This window comes from Dermacentor silvarum, chromosome 3 (assembly GCF_013339745.2).
Source record: "Dermacentor silvarum isolate Dsil-2018 chromosome 3, BIME_Dsil_1.4, whole genome shotgun sequence".
In the NCBI taxonomy this organism is placed as follows: domain Eukaryota; kingdom Metazoa; phylum Arthropoda; class Arachnida; order Ixodida; family Ixodidae; genus Dermacentor; species Dermacentor silvarum.
In genome coordinates, this window is record NC_051156.1 from 116,572,042 (window position 1) to 116,589,020 (window position 16,979).

Below are 16,979 nucleotides of genomic sequence, written 5' to 3' on the forward strand. Positions count from 1 at the left end.
TCGGGAAAGAGCTCATCGTCAATGTGCCAATTCTAGCTTGAGGGCTTCCGTAGCCGAGGCGAGGGCTTCCGAACCGAGGCCCGCCGTCAGCGACGACCAGAGAATCCCGATAGGACGGCTTTCGAACGTTACCCTGACGAAGGTCAGATACACGCCTGACAAGCTTCGCTTACCCTCATTTTCGCGGCAGGGGAAGGGCTGGTGATATTTTTGTGAAGAAGTTTATTTACGTGCATATTATTGCGACACTTCTTTGTGTAAGTGACAGCAACTGCTGGAGCATATAAAAAAGCACAGCAACGAACCATGCATTTAACATATATATTTTATTTTCTACACACCCTTGCGCCTTGTAGTTGGTGCTTAAAGAAAGTACAGGCAACAGCAGCACCAATTTAATCTCTTTATGCTTTTTCTAAGAATAGTGAAGGCGCTGCGTAGCTTCGCTGGAAAACGTGCTACGCCTTGCTACAGTTTAGGTAGCAAGCTTTGTTTATTAGACTGGAGACATTAGTGAACGTCGCTCATAGCACGAGATCAGGTCATAGGTGCCGCCTACTTGGCTAGAAGGCAATGCGCTAGGCTTGTTGCTAGTTCGCTTTAACACTTCCAACTCAGTTTCGAGATGAAACTTGCCCTGGCATATTCATGTTTCCGACGTCACGTGTTGTCCTCGCAACATTGTCAGTCTCCTTTTTCTGACCTTGTTCTTCGTGCTCCGAATCGCCGCACCTTCCATCAGTTATTGTCGAGCCGGTTTCCGGTGCTTCCCGATCTTTGCTAGCTCCGCTTTGCAGGCCGAGCCTTCCAGTGGGAATTTCAGTGTCTTGCCTTGCAAATGAGCCTGCATCATCCTTAGGGTTTCCACTTGATTTACCTGCATGTGGTGCCGCAAATCCTAAAAGAGCGACAAAAAATGAGACAGAATGTATGTACCTCCCCTTGCAACTCAGAATAAGGACAAAAACGGGTTACACATCAGTCCTGTTAGCTGGCAGAGCTTTCGCATCTTATCTATGGTTTTGTCGAGGAACTGTAAGGCTCGCTCTGCGTGGTTTCTGAGATGATTCGCACAATTTATTTAGTTGCTACTTTTCCTCTGATATTCGACAATGTTTTCGCATTCACTGAAGCATCTTCTAGCAAGAAATACAGTGCAGTTTGGCAGGCTGGTCCTAACAAGTGGGAAGCGTATTTATATTTAAAGAACGAAGATCTTTGGGGCGTAATGTTGTAATGTAAACGTTTATGCATAATAGTTTTGAATATGGGCCTAGCTGAAGTTGAATATACAGCTCCAAAAAATGTCAATGTCTCATGGTATGAAGCAGCGCTTCACATACCGCTGCTTATGCTATGTGCGATCAGTTATATGCTTTAATGAATCCTTGATTGGGAGAAAAATCGTCACATTCTTTGCTAATTTATTTAATAGCATTTTGTTTGGGAAATTTTAATAACTTCTTTCGCCCCACATTCCTCTAGATGACTTATCAAATGTTTTCTTTCTTATTTGTCTTGCTAAGTAAAATACTTTGTTCGAGCTGGATGTTTAAATTCTGTACATTTTGCATATAAATAATTTCTCTTGTTACTGGTCGCCATTGTTCAGCGTTTTTAATATGGCTTTAGTAGTGCGCCTCTGTACATGAAACTACAGTTGTTCTGACTGTGAGCACACAACAATATTAGTGCCTCTCGCTGCCATTACATTAGATTGGTGAAGTCTTGCCTACTAGCATAAAATGCAGATCAACCCACGACTTACCTGACACCAGCAGGCCACACAAGACTACAGCAACGAGTAGAAGCAGAGGTCTCATTGCTCGTTCAGTTGAACCTGCCGCAAAAGTACACAATTAAAATATTCTTCGCATTCACCTTGCTTAAGTGTTGACCATGGTTCGATGGGGAAATTTCTGTGAGGATCAAAGAACACTTGCTAAGGAATCAAAACAGCGCAGCGCTACAAAGAGACGTGCACCGACAGTTGTTACATCGCGCTGCTTGACGATTTGAAAATGAAACAGAATGAACCCACCTGCGTGAACATTTCCGTGCAAACATTGTCACAGTGCACATAAGTGAATCACAATTGTTCCATGAGAAAAAAAATAGACAGTACTAAAGATTATTACAGGTTTCATTTCAAAAAGACGGTATAGGCAGATAATACGACGAAAACATAAACGCGGAGGAAAAATGAGTAGCCGATGAGTAGGATATGGTAATCAACTACGACTTCAGTGCTGACATGAATATTGTAATTACTTCGCTGTTCTTTAACAATGCATCTCAACACGCGTGATTTGACAAAGACAAATCCAATTTATGGCCTATGGGCCCTTGATATCCACGCTATTTGCGTCAACATTTTACTAAGAATTTCTCACGCTTCTCGACCAAGCTGTTCTCTTGTTCTGTTTGAGCTTAGTTTCCAAGGGCTGAGAACTTTATTACGATGGTGAACGCGTTGTGGAGTTATGCACTGTGCTTACACCTATTGTTATAAATTTGTTATACCAGTATCGCCTTAATCTGCCTATCTTAGACAGGCACAAGTACAAGTTTCAGCTGCCAAGTGGCCGAAAATTGGTTATTAAGCAAAAGGGGCTTATTCCAAATAGCATCATATTGTTTATATTGTGGCAGACGAAGAAAACAATACTCACCTTAATGGAGGATCCAGTGAAGGTGCGTGCAGCGTCGTAAAATCGACGGTCTTTTATTTACCGGCAGGAGCAGCCGGCAAGGCACAAGTGGAGATAAAAGTAAAGAAAATACATAACTCAAACAACTGAATGGAACCCTGCCAACAGCCGTTAGCCAATAGCATAATGCTAGAGTAACCAGGACTTGTAGTTAGGTGAGTTAGAAGTAAAATAAGCCTCACTACAGATGCAACCAATGAGAGGCAGCCTTCTGCGTCGGCACAAGTGGCGCTGCATTGCGCAACCACTTCCTCAACCGAAAGCGGCCTGCCATGACTAGAAAGAAATATATGCGTTCCAGCATAATTGCTAAAGGCGTATCGTAATCTGTACACAGCACTCGTCATGTTTCGAAGAAAACGACCTCCGGTAGATAGATAGATAGATAGATAGATAGATAGATAGATAGATAGATAGATAGATAGATATTGACTATCACGTATACCTGGCCCACACGTGCCCCTTCAACGCAAGCTTCAGCTGATACTGAATTTCCAAACCGGTGTTCTAGTTTCCTCACGATATGATGCTTTTCCTCTGCTGATTATTCTCTATTATTGCGATAGCAATTATATGGACCCTCAAAAGCAGATTTCTGCCGTCGGCGTCGCCGTCGTCGTCGCCGTCGTCGTCGCCGTCGCCGTCGCCGTGAGGTTACGTATGACGTCAATGGAGATGAAATCGTCGCCGCGCGCCGAACGCTGTATGTGCGAGTGAAAGGGCGCGAGGGGCGCGCGCTTTCACGGGGAGTGAACGCACGGCGGAGAACAAACGCGCGTTCTGCGCCGTGCTCGCTTAAGGGCTGCAGAAGTAGGCGTCTCTTTCCTCCTTTACAATCACCATATATGTAGAGCAAACGCGCCTTCTTCCGACGCGCGAGAGGCCGTGGGGGAGGGGGGGAGGGGAGGGAAGGGAGGCGACGTTTAGCTGCGGCACCAAGTGCCTATTTATATCAGAGGCTCCGGCAACAGTCACCAACGCTGCACGCATTTTGAGCGAACGCGGGCAAAACGCCGACGGCGTCGACAACAGTTTTGCGTGTTGCCGGTGCTGCTGCATGTCCAAGTTTATACAGCTGATAAAGCTAATATCATTACTCCGTATAGCTCTCTACAACTTTGCTATCGCAATTGATGCTTCGCCTTTCAGGTGAAACTTCGACAACTTTTTGTGACTTGTTAACGTGGAAGGCTCCTAAACCACTTTTTATTGCGATAGCAATTATATGGACACTTAAACTGGATTTCTGCCGTCGGCGTGGCCGTCGCCGTCGTCGTCGCCGTCGCTGTGAGGTTCCGTATAGATAACATCATCGCCGCGCGCCGTATGCCCGAGCGGTAGCGTGCGGGGGACGCGCGCTATCACGGAGAGCGAACGCACGGCGGAAAGCAAACGCGACCGTCGCGCGTGGGGATATGGGAGGGAGGGAGGGAGGGAGGCGGGGCGACGCTGCGCTCCGGCACCAAAGGCCTATCTCGCAACCGGGCGCAAGGGGAACTTCCCACTCAATCTCCCACGCGCAAGCAAGGAAGCGGGACGGCAGCGCCGGAGGGAGCGGGGGGGGGGGGGGGGGGGCGCACTTCTTCTACTCTGCCAACAACCGCGCTCGTCGCTCGCCGGCCGCACTGTCTCGTATCTCCACACGGCTCTGACCTTTTCTATGCGCTGTGCATTCGCCGCTCAGTTTCCGTTGAAGCGATAGACCGCACCCGCTGCGACGTATATGCGCTTGCTGCCAGCGTTTTGACAGTCGTTGTCTGCAGTCATTCAGTGTGATCTATTTATGTTTGCTTGTGCGCGCTCACACCCCGCTTGTTCATTCAGTTAGTAATATTCGGGCCACATTTTCCAACGCACGCTCCACATGCAATGCTGCCCGAATCGGCAGTGCAGCGCTACAGGTGTGTCCCTTCGCACGCGCTGCCCACGGGAAGCGCTTCTCATCAACACCACCGTTTCACACGCGCCTTCTCGTGGTCATCGAGTCTCTCTTCATATCGGTCTACTTACGCCGCAGCACACCTGCTTACTTAATCAGCTCATGTTTACTACAATTCATATTGCTACCAAAGCCGCTCACCTTACTTCGTGTCACATTGCTGTGTTGCTATCGCATTCATTGCTTCGCCCTTAGGGCGAAACTGTGACATTTTTTTGTTGGTGGATATGTCGCGACTACCACCGTTCGCGCTGCAGAATAGTGCGCGAGTTACCAAGAGGATGCACCCGCATTTGTGACAATGTCGCATAGAAGTATTCCTACAAGGAGCACTTCGTCGCAATTATATAAGTAAATATATATCTCGGTTGCGAAGCGAATCAGGCAAATCAAGGGCTTTTAGCGGGATTTGGACCATTCATAGACGAGACTTAGTGCAGCCGAGCACTGCTAGGCATACGTAGATTGAGGATTGAAATTTGGTAGAATTATCGAAGACGAATAATAACCGTCTCCGTTGCTGAATTGTGAGCTATGTCTGCTACGTCGACATTTTGGAATTTTATAAATGCAGTTTCGTTAACTCCCAAAGATGGTATGTGTTCACTTCCTTAACTGCGTATGTCCTATTAATTCTCATGATTATGAATATGATTAGGGGGCACATACCTTTGTTATTTGTATGGTCTGAAATTTCACTGCGTACGATACTCAGCGCTGGCTTCTTGATAGATAAATCAGACAACGCACATTGTACTGTGGAGACAGAACAAATAAATGAGAGAGCTCCAAGTTACCTACCAAAGTAAGTTGATTGACAGGATGTGAGCCACTGGGCATGCGCAGCTCATCAATGACAAAAAATATGGAAAATTTGCCCGGTTCAGGGTGCACTCTGAACCGATTCAGATATATTCCGACAATCATGTCCGAATATATGTTCACAAACACGCCATGCCCTGACTTTACGACGACCCTGCTAAGTGGAGCAGCGTGTTTTAGATGTAAACGCGTGAAAGGAGTCGGGCGACATACATGCCTCGTACATGGCGCATGAATGCGGTTAAAGACGGTGTATCGCTAAATTTTGTCAACACTAATCGCTTTAACGTGGAAAGTCATTGTTACATAGATTATGCGGGAATATTTATTATTGCGAATAGCATTATTTGTCTATTTCAGCCGTTTTGAGACTATCTACATATAATCTATCTATATACCTACATATATCTATCTATCTATCTATCTATCTATCTATCTATCTATCTATCTATCTATCTATCTATCTATCTATCTATCTATCTATCTATCTATCTATCTATCTATTTTGCCTACTACACCGACCGAGTGGCCAATGTTGTCTACTTGCTTGGTCCACTATATAGGTACTTGATGCTGGTCGTGATGCCGGCGAGGAAATCCTATTGCCGTCATTCCAGCTTCGTGATCTGTCTCTCGCCATGCTCTACTCGCCGCGACTTCTACTTCGAGCCGGTGGTAGAAGTTGTCTAATAACTTCGGCCACTAGGTATTTGTTCGGGGTCTGGAAGCCATCGTGGTCACTGCATCGTCATTATCACAGCTTTGTCATCCGACTCTGGTCATGCCGCCGTCATCACGCCATCGTCGTCACACGGTTTTCGTCATGCCGTCGTCGTGTGCTGTCATTATGATTACCGTCTCTTCAGCAGCATCATCCGATTACCGCCTTTGTCGTTGCATCGACACACCTTTGTCGTTGCATCGACGTCAATCTTTCTTCGTCATTGTATTGTAAGCATACTTTCACCATTCGTTTGGCATTATGCCGCCGTTGTCATGCCATCTTCGTCATTGCGCCGTCGTCACACACGCGCTTTAATGCATCCGCAGTCATACATTCATCGCAACGCCGTCTTGGTAATGTCATGGTCGTCATTCATGCTTCTTCATCCGGTTGTCGTCACACCGTCGTCGTGACGGCATCGCCGTCATCTCATTGTGAGCATGCCGTTGTCATCACGTGGGCCTCGTTATGCTGTCGTCATTAGCAATAATCATTTCATAGTTATCATGCCGTCATCAAATAATCATCATAGTTATCATGCCGTCATCAGTTTGTCATTCCATCGATATCATTCCTTCTTCATGATTCTACAGTCACTGCGTCGGCGTCATACATTCATCGTCACGCCTCCATGTTCACGGGCGACCTTCGCAAGCGAGTGCCATAGCAAAGTGAAAGGATATCGGAGTATGTGGCATACAGTCGAAACAACGAAAGTCTCAGAATTACCACTACTCGTGTTAAATAAATGTGACTTCAAGAATATGTTCAGTCGCTCTATTGAATAATTGCTATTTGCATCACCATCGACCATCATGGTGAGATGAGTTCTACTGTAATTTTCATGACGCTGATCAGCGGACCGTTCCATGATAGTACTGAGCTAGATGTAATCCTAGCACATAACCGTTCAGTGCAGTTTTAATTTTATTTTTCCAAGGCCTGTCATACTTACGCAGCAAAAACAAGAGGTCTCTGGCTGCGCTGCCCTTGTAAATACATTGTAATTAGTTCCTGTGTTTGTTTCTCTCCGTATGTGACATGTTGTGCGGAAGTTTTCGGTCCTCGTCCTCTCCATGAAGCTCCGTAGCGGTCGCTACATCGAGCTCGCTACCGTGCCTACCAAAGATGCCTCGTCAGACTGCTTTACTCATGACGCTTCCACAGGCTCGCGACCCTGGTCTGCTTTTCTGGCTTGGACGGCACTGACGCCGAAGGGTGCATCAACCTTCATGAATGCGTCGGCACTAATAACAGGCGGCATCCAACGATCATGCTCGCTAAGGTCATTTTTTCACCTGAAGCATGTCACCCCTCGCGTGTGGTACCTAACGCACGAAGACGAATTAGCAAGCTGGGAAATTTTCTAAGAAAAACTTCGTGAACTGTGCGGCGACGCTTTCGGCGCACCGTTGTAGCAAGAATGGCCCTTGCGATCTGTGCTCAGAGCCCCACAAGGGGCCCTTGTGTACTTTCTAGTTTTTTTTTGTACGAGAGAAGGCAAATAACTCCACATTCTTAGCTGCCATTATTGTAGTCCGCTCAAAGCTTTTACAAGAGACCAAGTTGATATTGCAAACTTTTCTTCTTTGCCGAAAAGGAAAGGAAGACAATATGCTTTCTTCCCAGTTAATTCAATTGCCACAGGCATTTCAGGAATTCAGCAGTGGCCGCAAGAGCAATGTGGCAGTGGGGTAGTGTGTTTCTTCCCATGAAAGAAAAGGTGGATCAAATTATTTGTTTGTTACTAGGACTATAGTCATTATTGAATCGAGACAACATAGAGATCCAAACATAGCCACCTCACTCTGCAATGTGTGTATTAATTTCGTTCCTGTGTGGTTTCCGCTCCTGGACGCTTGCTGTTCCCGAGGAGGAGGAGGAATAAACGTTTAATTTCAAAATAGTATCCCGGGTGGGATACTCTATAGGTGGGAGGTCTCATCATTCCAGGAACCCTCTTTCTTTCATCATTCTTCATTGCCTCCTTCGCCCTGGCGACGAGGTGTCGTTGTTGTTTCAGGTCCCCAGAGACGAGCTTGGCCTCCCACGTTTCGATGAGGTATCCGATTTCTTGTCTGGACTTACAGTCTTTTGGTGAGGTCGATGCATCAGGGTTTAGGTACCATGGGCACTCAAGGATCAGGTGCGCCAAGTGTCCGGTACGCCTCAAATAGGACGGAGGTATCCTTGTAGCGTTAGGTAGATTTTATGGATGAATATTCCGCGGGTGTGAGTGTTACTTTGTAGTCTTCTGATTGCGGTGCTTTCTTCTTTGTTTATCTTGGGTGAGGTGGTGGGTACATCCTGCGTTCCAGCCTGTGATGTTGAAGGATCGCTGAGCAGGTGATGGGTACGGCCTCTGCCCTTGCGGACGCTGGCCGGGCGTCCCGAGAGTAGGAAGGGTTGGCCCGGCAGGCGTGATCGCTATAGCCGCGGTGCGTTCCACTTCGTTCTCTCCCAGCCCCTCGTGCCCAGGCGCATATGCCACGCAGGTGTACGCGATCGGAGTGCATCGGCGCTTCAACATCTTTAGGGCTTCTGTCGACACGCGAGTTGCTCCTGAGAAGTTGATGTTCTCGAGTTTTAGTATTTTCCTTGAATTATACGATTTATAGTGTTCTTGTAGTTTTTCTGTGCAAGCGTAATGTAACACTGTTGGCCGTACGCTGGTGGTCGTAGTTATATGCAGTAATAATAAAATCATGTGCTTTTAGAGGGGTAGAGCGTTTCCATCCATGTTAGGAGACTTTTTGATCAAGCTCACCCAGTAAGCTGAGCTTTTTTTCCTGAGGTATTTACGCTGACGAGGCTTACAACATGACGCTACCGGTGTTCCTGATTTGTATCTCATAAGTACGTTGAACGCAGTAAACGAGAAAAACTTTAACGGCAGCGAAAACAAAAAGCCACGATATTTCATCACTTCTTTCTGGGGTTTTACGTGCCAAAACCAGTTCTGATTATGAGGCACGCCGTAGTGGAGCGCTCCGGAATAATTTTGACCACCTGGGGTTCTTTAACGTGCACTACAACGCAAGCAAACGGACGTTTTTGCATTTCGCCTCCATCGAAATGCGACAGCCGGGGCCGGGATTTGATCCCGCGACCTCGTGCTCGGCAGCGTAACACCTTAGCTGACTGAGCCACCCCGGCGGGTCACGGTATTTCAGCTTAGATGACAGACACATCAGTATAGTAAATGTTATGCTCCAACGAAACTGCTTCCTTTCATCGGAGGCAACACCCCTCTAGAATAGATTATTCATGAGATGAACGTAATTTCATACCGTGTGCATTTCACAATTCTTGTTTTGTCATGTTTAGGATCGCTCAAGAATTTCCGAACCTAAATGGTTGTCTGTAAGCATAGTGTGGGTTTCTCGTGCAACTGAGATGAGATGATCGAGCCCGTGTTGTGTTTTTGTAATCTTTATGACATCGACCGCGACGTACTTCGGTGTGTGTTAAAGTGATTAGACAACTGACCATTTTCATAGACAAAGATTCTTGGACCATGGCCCGAGGCAGTCGCAGGCTTACAAGCGATGCGGGCCATTGCAGCAATTCATGAAATCGACTGGCCTCAGTGACCGATTGTGATGTGTTGGACTACCGCACGTGTTCACACTGGGAGTACGTTCTTCTCTTTTGGTCCATTCTTTCTTTTCATCCCTTTGAACCCCTTCCCCCGTGTAGGGTAGCAAACCGGACGTGCGGTCTGGTTGACCTCTCTGCATTTCCTTTCCTGTTTTTCCTCCTCATCATCTTTTTTTCTTTTTATATCGTCATTGTCCATAATATCTCACGTATTAACTTCTAATTACTCAACAAGGGACAAAATAGAGTGTTTGTTGCCGTCGAAATTTCACCGATACAGAACATTTCACCTGCGCGTGGAAATCATATACGAATATTGAGTTAGACTGGTGGAAAAACGTGCAGTGGTGCACGCTAAAGATCGCCAGGTTGTTAAAATAAATCCTGAGTCCTCCACAACGGCGTGCCTCATAATGAGACCGCGGTTGTGGCGCGCAAAATTCCAGATTTTAGTTTAATATATAGAAATATTGCGTTAGGGTCATGCTTCACGATTGGCAGCACGCGCTGTAACGTGTGTACAGCGGAATATTTGGTCTCGTTGTGGAAAACACAGGTGGAATACTTTTGCTCAGGAACAATTAGGCTGCGTTATATTCTAACGGACGATTCTTGCACATCACGTGGGATGCTAAATGCCTTTTTTTTGAACAAGTTACAACCCTCGCACGCGTCACTTTCTTTTTATTAGTTTTTGCAATATGAACAGCAATCTAGATTTGTTACTGATTGAGGAACCTCCGTAAAGGGTTAATGCTGTATCAGGCCTATTAAAACAATGAAAACAGATTATTTATTGATCGAATTTTTTATTGCCCAGTTCGAATCACGAGTGTAAATCATTAAATGAGCAAATTGCAGATTTGCAAGGTTCAGAACTTGTTCATTATGCCTATCAGCTAAGAGTAAAACGCTGTTTCAAGAGAATTGCATAACGCGGACGTAACTGACTGTGTCATGTAGCCGACACATGTGCTGAGGGATTTATATTTGTGCCTTTCTTTTTCTAAGAAAGCAGTTCTGTGCATATTTGTCGTGAAAATTAACATGCATTTTTTATGTATAAAAGGTGCCTCTACGGCGTGGGTCTACTCACGGCTGGCAACTGCACTAGAAACCTCTACTGCAGCTCACAAGACAGCTGTGGTGGAACATTCCACTGCTTCTATAAATAGGCAACGCTGCATCCCTGACGCTGCCGCTGCTTCATTTTTTTTGCATAGTTGGGTACCTATCGCTCTAGATGAAACTTGGCAGTGCGACTTTCATTCCACAGCCACTTCCTTAATACTTGATTATTTATCATGCTTAATGTTATCCTCCATATTGTGCATTTTTTTGTGTTGGCTTCTTGTTATTTCTTTAGTAATGGGCTCAGCAACATGTCAATTCAACTAATATCTTGGAGAGTTATGCAGTACATAGCCTTTTGTGGAAACCAGTGCTTACTTGGAACATTTTTTTTTCAATTTGAAGCAGACGCTTCGACTCCGTAACACATCTAAAACAGTCTATGGTAGCACTCTATTGCATTAAATTCTCGTAATCAGCCGCCCTGCAGCAGAAGTGGCTGTAGTGAACTTTCTTTTTCATTTCCCCCTCAACATCGAACTTCGAGGCGACCGTTAGTTCATTGGAATTTGACGCGGGGAAAAATGAGAAACGACCCTAATCTTTGACTTAGCTGTCGGCTATAGTGGCACTCGCACCTCGGCGTTGGTGTAACTTTGTGTAGGGCGGGAAACCGAACTCGAAGGAGCGAGCGAACGGAGCGGGCCCTCACATCGCCCTCACAGACGCATCCGATGACTTTCCCGCGAGAAATTGGAGGACATGGGTTAACATGCCTAGCCTCCATAAAGGTAGGAAACATGAGGACTCCAGGAGAGGCCTTCATCTATTATCACTCCTGGAAAGCGGTGCGTCTTCGCGTGGGTAATTGACTGCTCATTAATTCTGACAACATACGCTCTCATTGCTTTGCGCGTGAACGCGACCATAGAGAACTTCTTTGACGATACCTACAGACCACGTGCTCGAAGATAACCTGAAGTTACTGCGGCCGCTTTCGGGAAGTTGGTGCGCACATGGGGTCGTGTCACTCCTGATGACCAAATGCATATATCGTCTGCATAGGTCGACACTTGGACGAGTTGCGGAAGGGAATGAACCAGGTCGGTGAGCGAGAGAATAAATAGAGTGAGGCTCAAGACTCCACCTTTTGGTACGCCACGGTAGGTGTGGTGCTGGTGATGCCCTGCCATCCTCTGTTTGCACAAAGAATTACCTGTCCTTCAAGCTGCTGAATATACATCAAACAACAAGGCCACTTTGGCCGACATAACCCAAGGCTTCCAGGATGGCTCGATGAGTTATGCTGTCATAAGCAGCTTTAACTATAATAGTCCATCGGTTATCTATCCTACGCATTACACGGCCTGCCTAGCTCCATTTTCTTCTCTTAATGTCAATTTAAATGTCAGCATTCCCGTTTGCTCTCTGATTCACACCACTCTCTTCCTGTCTCTTAACGTTACGCCTAACATTTTTCGTTCCAGTGCTCTTTGTGCTGTCCTTGAGGGAACAGTGTAGGCCCTATACCTACCATGTATTTTAGCCTATCTATGTGACTCTTTTTCTCAGGATCTGATAGGCTTAATTCAATCATGCTGGTATCATTGTATTCAGCTATCTGTGTGCTCATTACTGTACTCGAGGTATTGTTATATATAGTTTACTCCTTTCTTGTTTTTGTTTTTAGTGGACCCTCCCAATTTTCAAGCCAAAATAAACAATAAATGGCCTGTCAGACCAAGTTGCCTGCATCAATTTCCATATTTCTAGTTCAGCAGACTCTCCCTTGTCTTGTCTTGGTAATGGGAAAAAATAATGTTGCTAGCTTGAGGTTCCAGAGAAAAGGGTCAAACGTCGCAGAAATTGATGTTTTAAGATAATTGGCCTTTGAGTGATACCGGCAGCGTCTAAAGATTTGGCAAAAAATGGAAAGCTTGGCAGCTTTTTGCTGTCGCCAGGCGAGCAATGACCCTTCCGATAAATGTAGAGAAAGCCCGCATTTTTCTTTCAGATTTTTTTCAACGCAGGATAGGTACAGATCACGTATATGTGCAAAAGGGGGCGTGACCGGACACCACCTAGGTTTTAGAAAAGGTAAAAAAAGTTTCCAGGTAAAAAAATTCCGTACGCGTAAATGACTCAGTCAGCATTATTCAGGAAAGGCTGGGATTCCAAATCACTAACCAACAAGCAATCAATTTATTTAGAAATTTTGCCCTAGTATGTTCCCTCAACTTGCACTCGAGCTTCTTTGTTTACGTTCAAGCTTCGGCCCCTTATGTTATCACCGGTAGAATGAAATGAATGTACACTTTTCTTTTCAACGACAGGGTTAAGCTCTCAGTCAGGATTTGGCAATGCCTGCCGTATGCACTCCAACCCAATTTATTTCTTTGTACTTGGTCTGTTAGAAAAGTATCCAACCTTATTTTGTAGCGTGAGCTACACCGGCCGAGGTTGAGCAGTTTCGCGTGGCTCCTGAAGAGCCGTGCTGCGCATGCGCGAGGAGCAGTGACGTCACATGGCGCACAGCTGGTGCACCGGGGGTTTGCGCTGGGCCCAGTATTTGCACTTGGTGCCGACTTTGCGCTGGGCGTTTGCCAGTGTGGCATTGCCTTGGAGAAGGAGAGCGAAATTGCTGCTCAGCGGCGCAGAAGAGCGGAGAAGTTTAACTCATCGGCTCCCGAAGTAGTTGCCTGGCAATTAGTGGTTGAGCGTAGGAAAAACGAACAGAAGAAGGCTAAACGTGCTGCGGAGACACCGGAGCCAAGGGAGGAACGTCTAGCAAAGCGGCGTCACCAGGAGGCTGAGCGACGTGCCCGACCATCTCACCAGCAGCAACAACAAGACGCCATCGATGACGTCAAGGCTCGCCGATTGACTGACTATACGGTGAAACTTAGCAAAAGCGCCAGTGCGACTCGGACCTTCGAGGCGGACTTCATAAACAATCCGTTTGGATATGTGTGCGACGTGTGGGAAAGACTGTGGCACGTGAAAGACTTGACGCCGGTAAGTAGTGCCATGCGTGAAACGTTGAGTTTAGCGGTGCCGCCTGAGTGGGGTCAAACCATGGCGCGGGTTTGTACAACGTGCAAGAACTTTCTCGGTAAGCAGAAGGTTCCACTCTTTAACGTTACCAATGGGTATTGTTACCCGCCCATGCCACCAGGCCTACCGCTTCTGAACGATGTGGCCAAACGCTACGTATATCCTGGCATAGCCGAGATAAGCCACTGCTATTTTTTGCAAACACCTGATGGATATGAAACAAGCGTGCTTGCATCAGCCGACCATAAACCTTCGTGCGCATGTGCGAATTTTTTCCCGCGTGCCGATAGGGTCAGTCGCTGGGACGCAGCGTTTGAGCGAGGCAGTGTGCAGTGCTCTCGTCGGTTTTTTTCTTACAAGGAAAATGACGGAGCGACTGGAGCAGCACTACTGCTTCAAATTTTGCCAGAAACTGGGTGACAGCCAAGTGGAAACCATTCGCAAGATTCAGACGGCTTTCGGTGACGATGCTATGAGCAACACACAGATTAAGGAGTGGTACAACCGGTTTAAAGACGGCCGCACATCGGTGGAGAGCGAGCCATGGTCCGGTCGGCCATCAACATGCCGTAATGACCAGGTCATTGCCGGAGTGAACGCTGTGCTGATGCGGGACCGTCTTCTGAATATCCGACAAATTGCGGAAGAGGTGGGCATCAGCACCTTTTCTGCACATTCCATTACGACCGCAGATTTGGCCATGAAGAGAGTTGCGGCGAAATTCGTGTCGAAGCTGCTCACGGTGGTGCAAAAGCAACTTCATGTTGAAGTCTCACAGGACGTGCTCGATTCCACAAACAGTGATCCCGACTTCACGAGCACCATAATCACTGGTGACGAGTCTTCGGTGTATGGTTACGATCCGGAAACCAAATCCCAGTCGTCACAGTAGAAACATTCCACGTCACCAAGACCAAGGAAGGCCCGCCAAGTGCGCAGCAACGTCAAAGTGATGCTGACTGCTTTCTTTGACTCCCGCGGTGTGGTACACCACGAGTACGCACCACAGGGTCAAACAACCACCAAAAAGTCTTACAGGGACGCCCTCCGTCGCCTACGTGATGTTGTGCAGCGCACGAGACTGGAGTTGTGGTCAACAGGAAATTGGCGCATCCATCAAAACAATGCTCCTGCACATTCCTCACACTTGATTCAGAATTTCTTGGCGGAAAACCAGACTCCTGTAGTTCAACAGGCTCCTTATTCTCCTGATATGGCCCCCTGCGACTTCTGGATGTTTCCCAAAATCAAGAGGCCATTGAAAGGAGCGTGATTACAGACAAGAGAGGACATTATGGCTGCAACGCAGCTGAGCTAAGCTCCATTCCGAAAGAGGCCTTTTTAAAATGCTTCCAACAATGGCAGCACCGCTGGGAGTAGTGTGTGGAGTCCCAAGGTGATTGAGGGTGATTAGGTTTCCAACGCTCCACTTATGCCAGTTTTTTTTCTTCGGCCAAAGGTCGGTTACTTTTCTAACAGACCTCGTAAATTGCTTTCTCATGATCAGGGTCCCCTGCGAGTAATTAACCTAGATAAACGTACTCTTTTACAGACTCTAGAGGCTAACTGGCGGTCCTGAATTCTTGTTCTGTTGCCAGGCTATTTAACATTATCTTTGTCTTGTGCATAGTCATCTTCAACTCCACTCTTACACTTTCTCGGTTAAGGTCCTCAATCATTTTGCTGTAATTCGTCCCCATTGTTACTGAATAGAACAATGTCATCTGCAAACAGAAGGTTGCTGGGATATCCGCCGTTGATCCTCACTCTTAGGCCTTCCCAGTCTAATAGGTTGAATACTTCTTCTAAGCATGCAGTGAATAGCTTTGGAGTCTCCGTGTCTGATCCCTTTCTTGATAGGTTGCTACTGTTTTTGCGCAGAACTAAGGCAGCTGTGGAATCTTTGTACATACTCGTATTTGCCAAGACATTCACGTATGCCTCCTCTACTCATTGATTACTCAATGTTTCTATGACTGCTGGTATCTCTACTGAATTCTATGAAAGTCATATAGAGAGGTTGATTGTACTACGCGGATTTCTCGATTATGCCTGATAGATGACATAGATGTGATCCATCGTACAATATCCCTTCCTGAAGCCAGCCTGTTCTCTTGGTTGACTGAAGTCAAGTGTTGCCCTGATTCTATTGGAAATTATTGAATGGGTGCCAAGAGAAGGCAGGCGCAGTCGAGGATGGCAGAAACCTAGGTGCGGTGATGAAATGAGGAAATTCACAGGTGTAAATTGGAATCAGCTAGCGCAAGACAGTGGTAACCGGGGAACGCAGGGAGATGCCATCGTGCTGCAGCGGACATAGGACTATGCTGATGATGATGATGAAGCACTTTAACGTGCAGAAAGATCGCCCTGACACCTGCGTTAGGCTTTTTTTGTGCTGACCAGACGAGACAAGATCTATGGCGTTGCCTATAAGAGACCGTCCACGTCGAAAAACTGCCATAGCGTCGGGGTATATCTGGTACTGTTCTAGATACCACTTTAGATATGTCAGCGCCATCCTCTCCATAATATTTCCTAGAGAACGGGCCACAGCAAAGGGACGGTAAGAGGCCACGTCAAGGGATGATTTGCCTGGTTTCAGCAGAGGCGCACGGCGGCTGTGCTTTCATGCAGCAGGAACCACTCCTTCTTCTATGAACTATTGTACACGTCTAGAAGAGCATGCCGGGGTTTTTGACCGGGGTTGCCAAGAGTGCATATGTTACCCCGTCAAGCCCAGGAGATGAGGAAAGTCTGCACGCTGCCAATGCCGATTGCAACGCTTTGATGGAAAACAGATTGTCCATACGAGAATCCCTCGAGATGGGAACGTCATAGGTATGATGTGCGGTGGACGAGGATGGTTGAGCAGCAACCTTCGAAAAGAAGTCCTCCGCTACGTCGATCTCTCGGCAACCTTGGTAGAGAGCCAGGCATTGTAAGGGGTGGCGTTGTTGCGGTGATGTTCGAAGGCCGCGCACCGTTCTCCATATATGTGACAGGAGTATATGTGGGTCTAGGGAATTACAGAAAGTCTGCCATCTAATAGACTGCA

The 16,979-nt window shown here is 46.8% G+C and overlaps 1 protein-coding gene across 1 annotated transcript; it reads right to left on the minus strand.

Annotated features, from left to right (window-relative positions):
* Window positions 1–316: 316 nt before the first annotated feature.
* Window positions 317–1,836, minus strand: LOC125943954 (uncharacterized). Its single transcript, XM_049663560.1, has 2 exons — window positions 1,769–1,836; window positions 317–898 (listed from the first exon to the last, which is right to left on the minus strand). Exons 1-2 carry the CDS (start codon window positions 1,821–1,823, stop codon window positions 615–617), a joined length of 339 nt encoding a protein of 112 aa, XP_049519517.1. The 5' UTR covers window positions 1,824–1,836; the 3' UTR covers window positions 317–614.
* Between the last annotated feature and the right edge of the window lie 15,143 nt (window positions 1,837–16,979).

What these genes read in the sequence shown, in the direction of transcription:
- LOC125943954 (XM_049663560.1), bottom strand. Translation starts at nt 1,823, where the DNA reads ATGAGACCTCTGCTTCTACTCGTTGCTGTAGTCTTGTGTGGCCTGCTG. An exon ending in GTGTGGCCTGCTGGTGTCAG is followed by an intron (nt 899 to 1,768) that starts GTAAGTCGTGGG and finishes TCGCTCTTTTAG; the next exon opens with GATTTGCGGCACCACATGCA.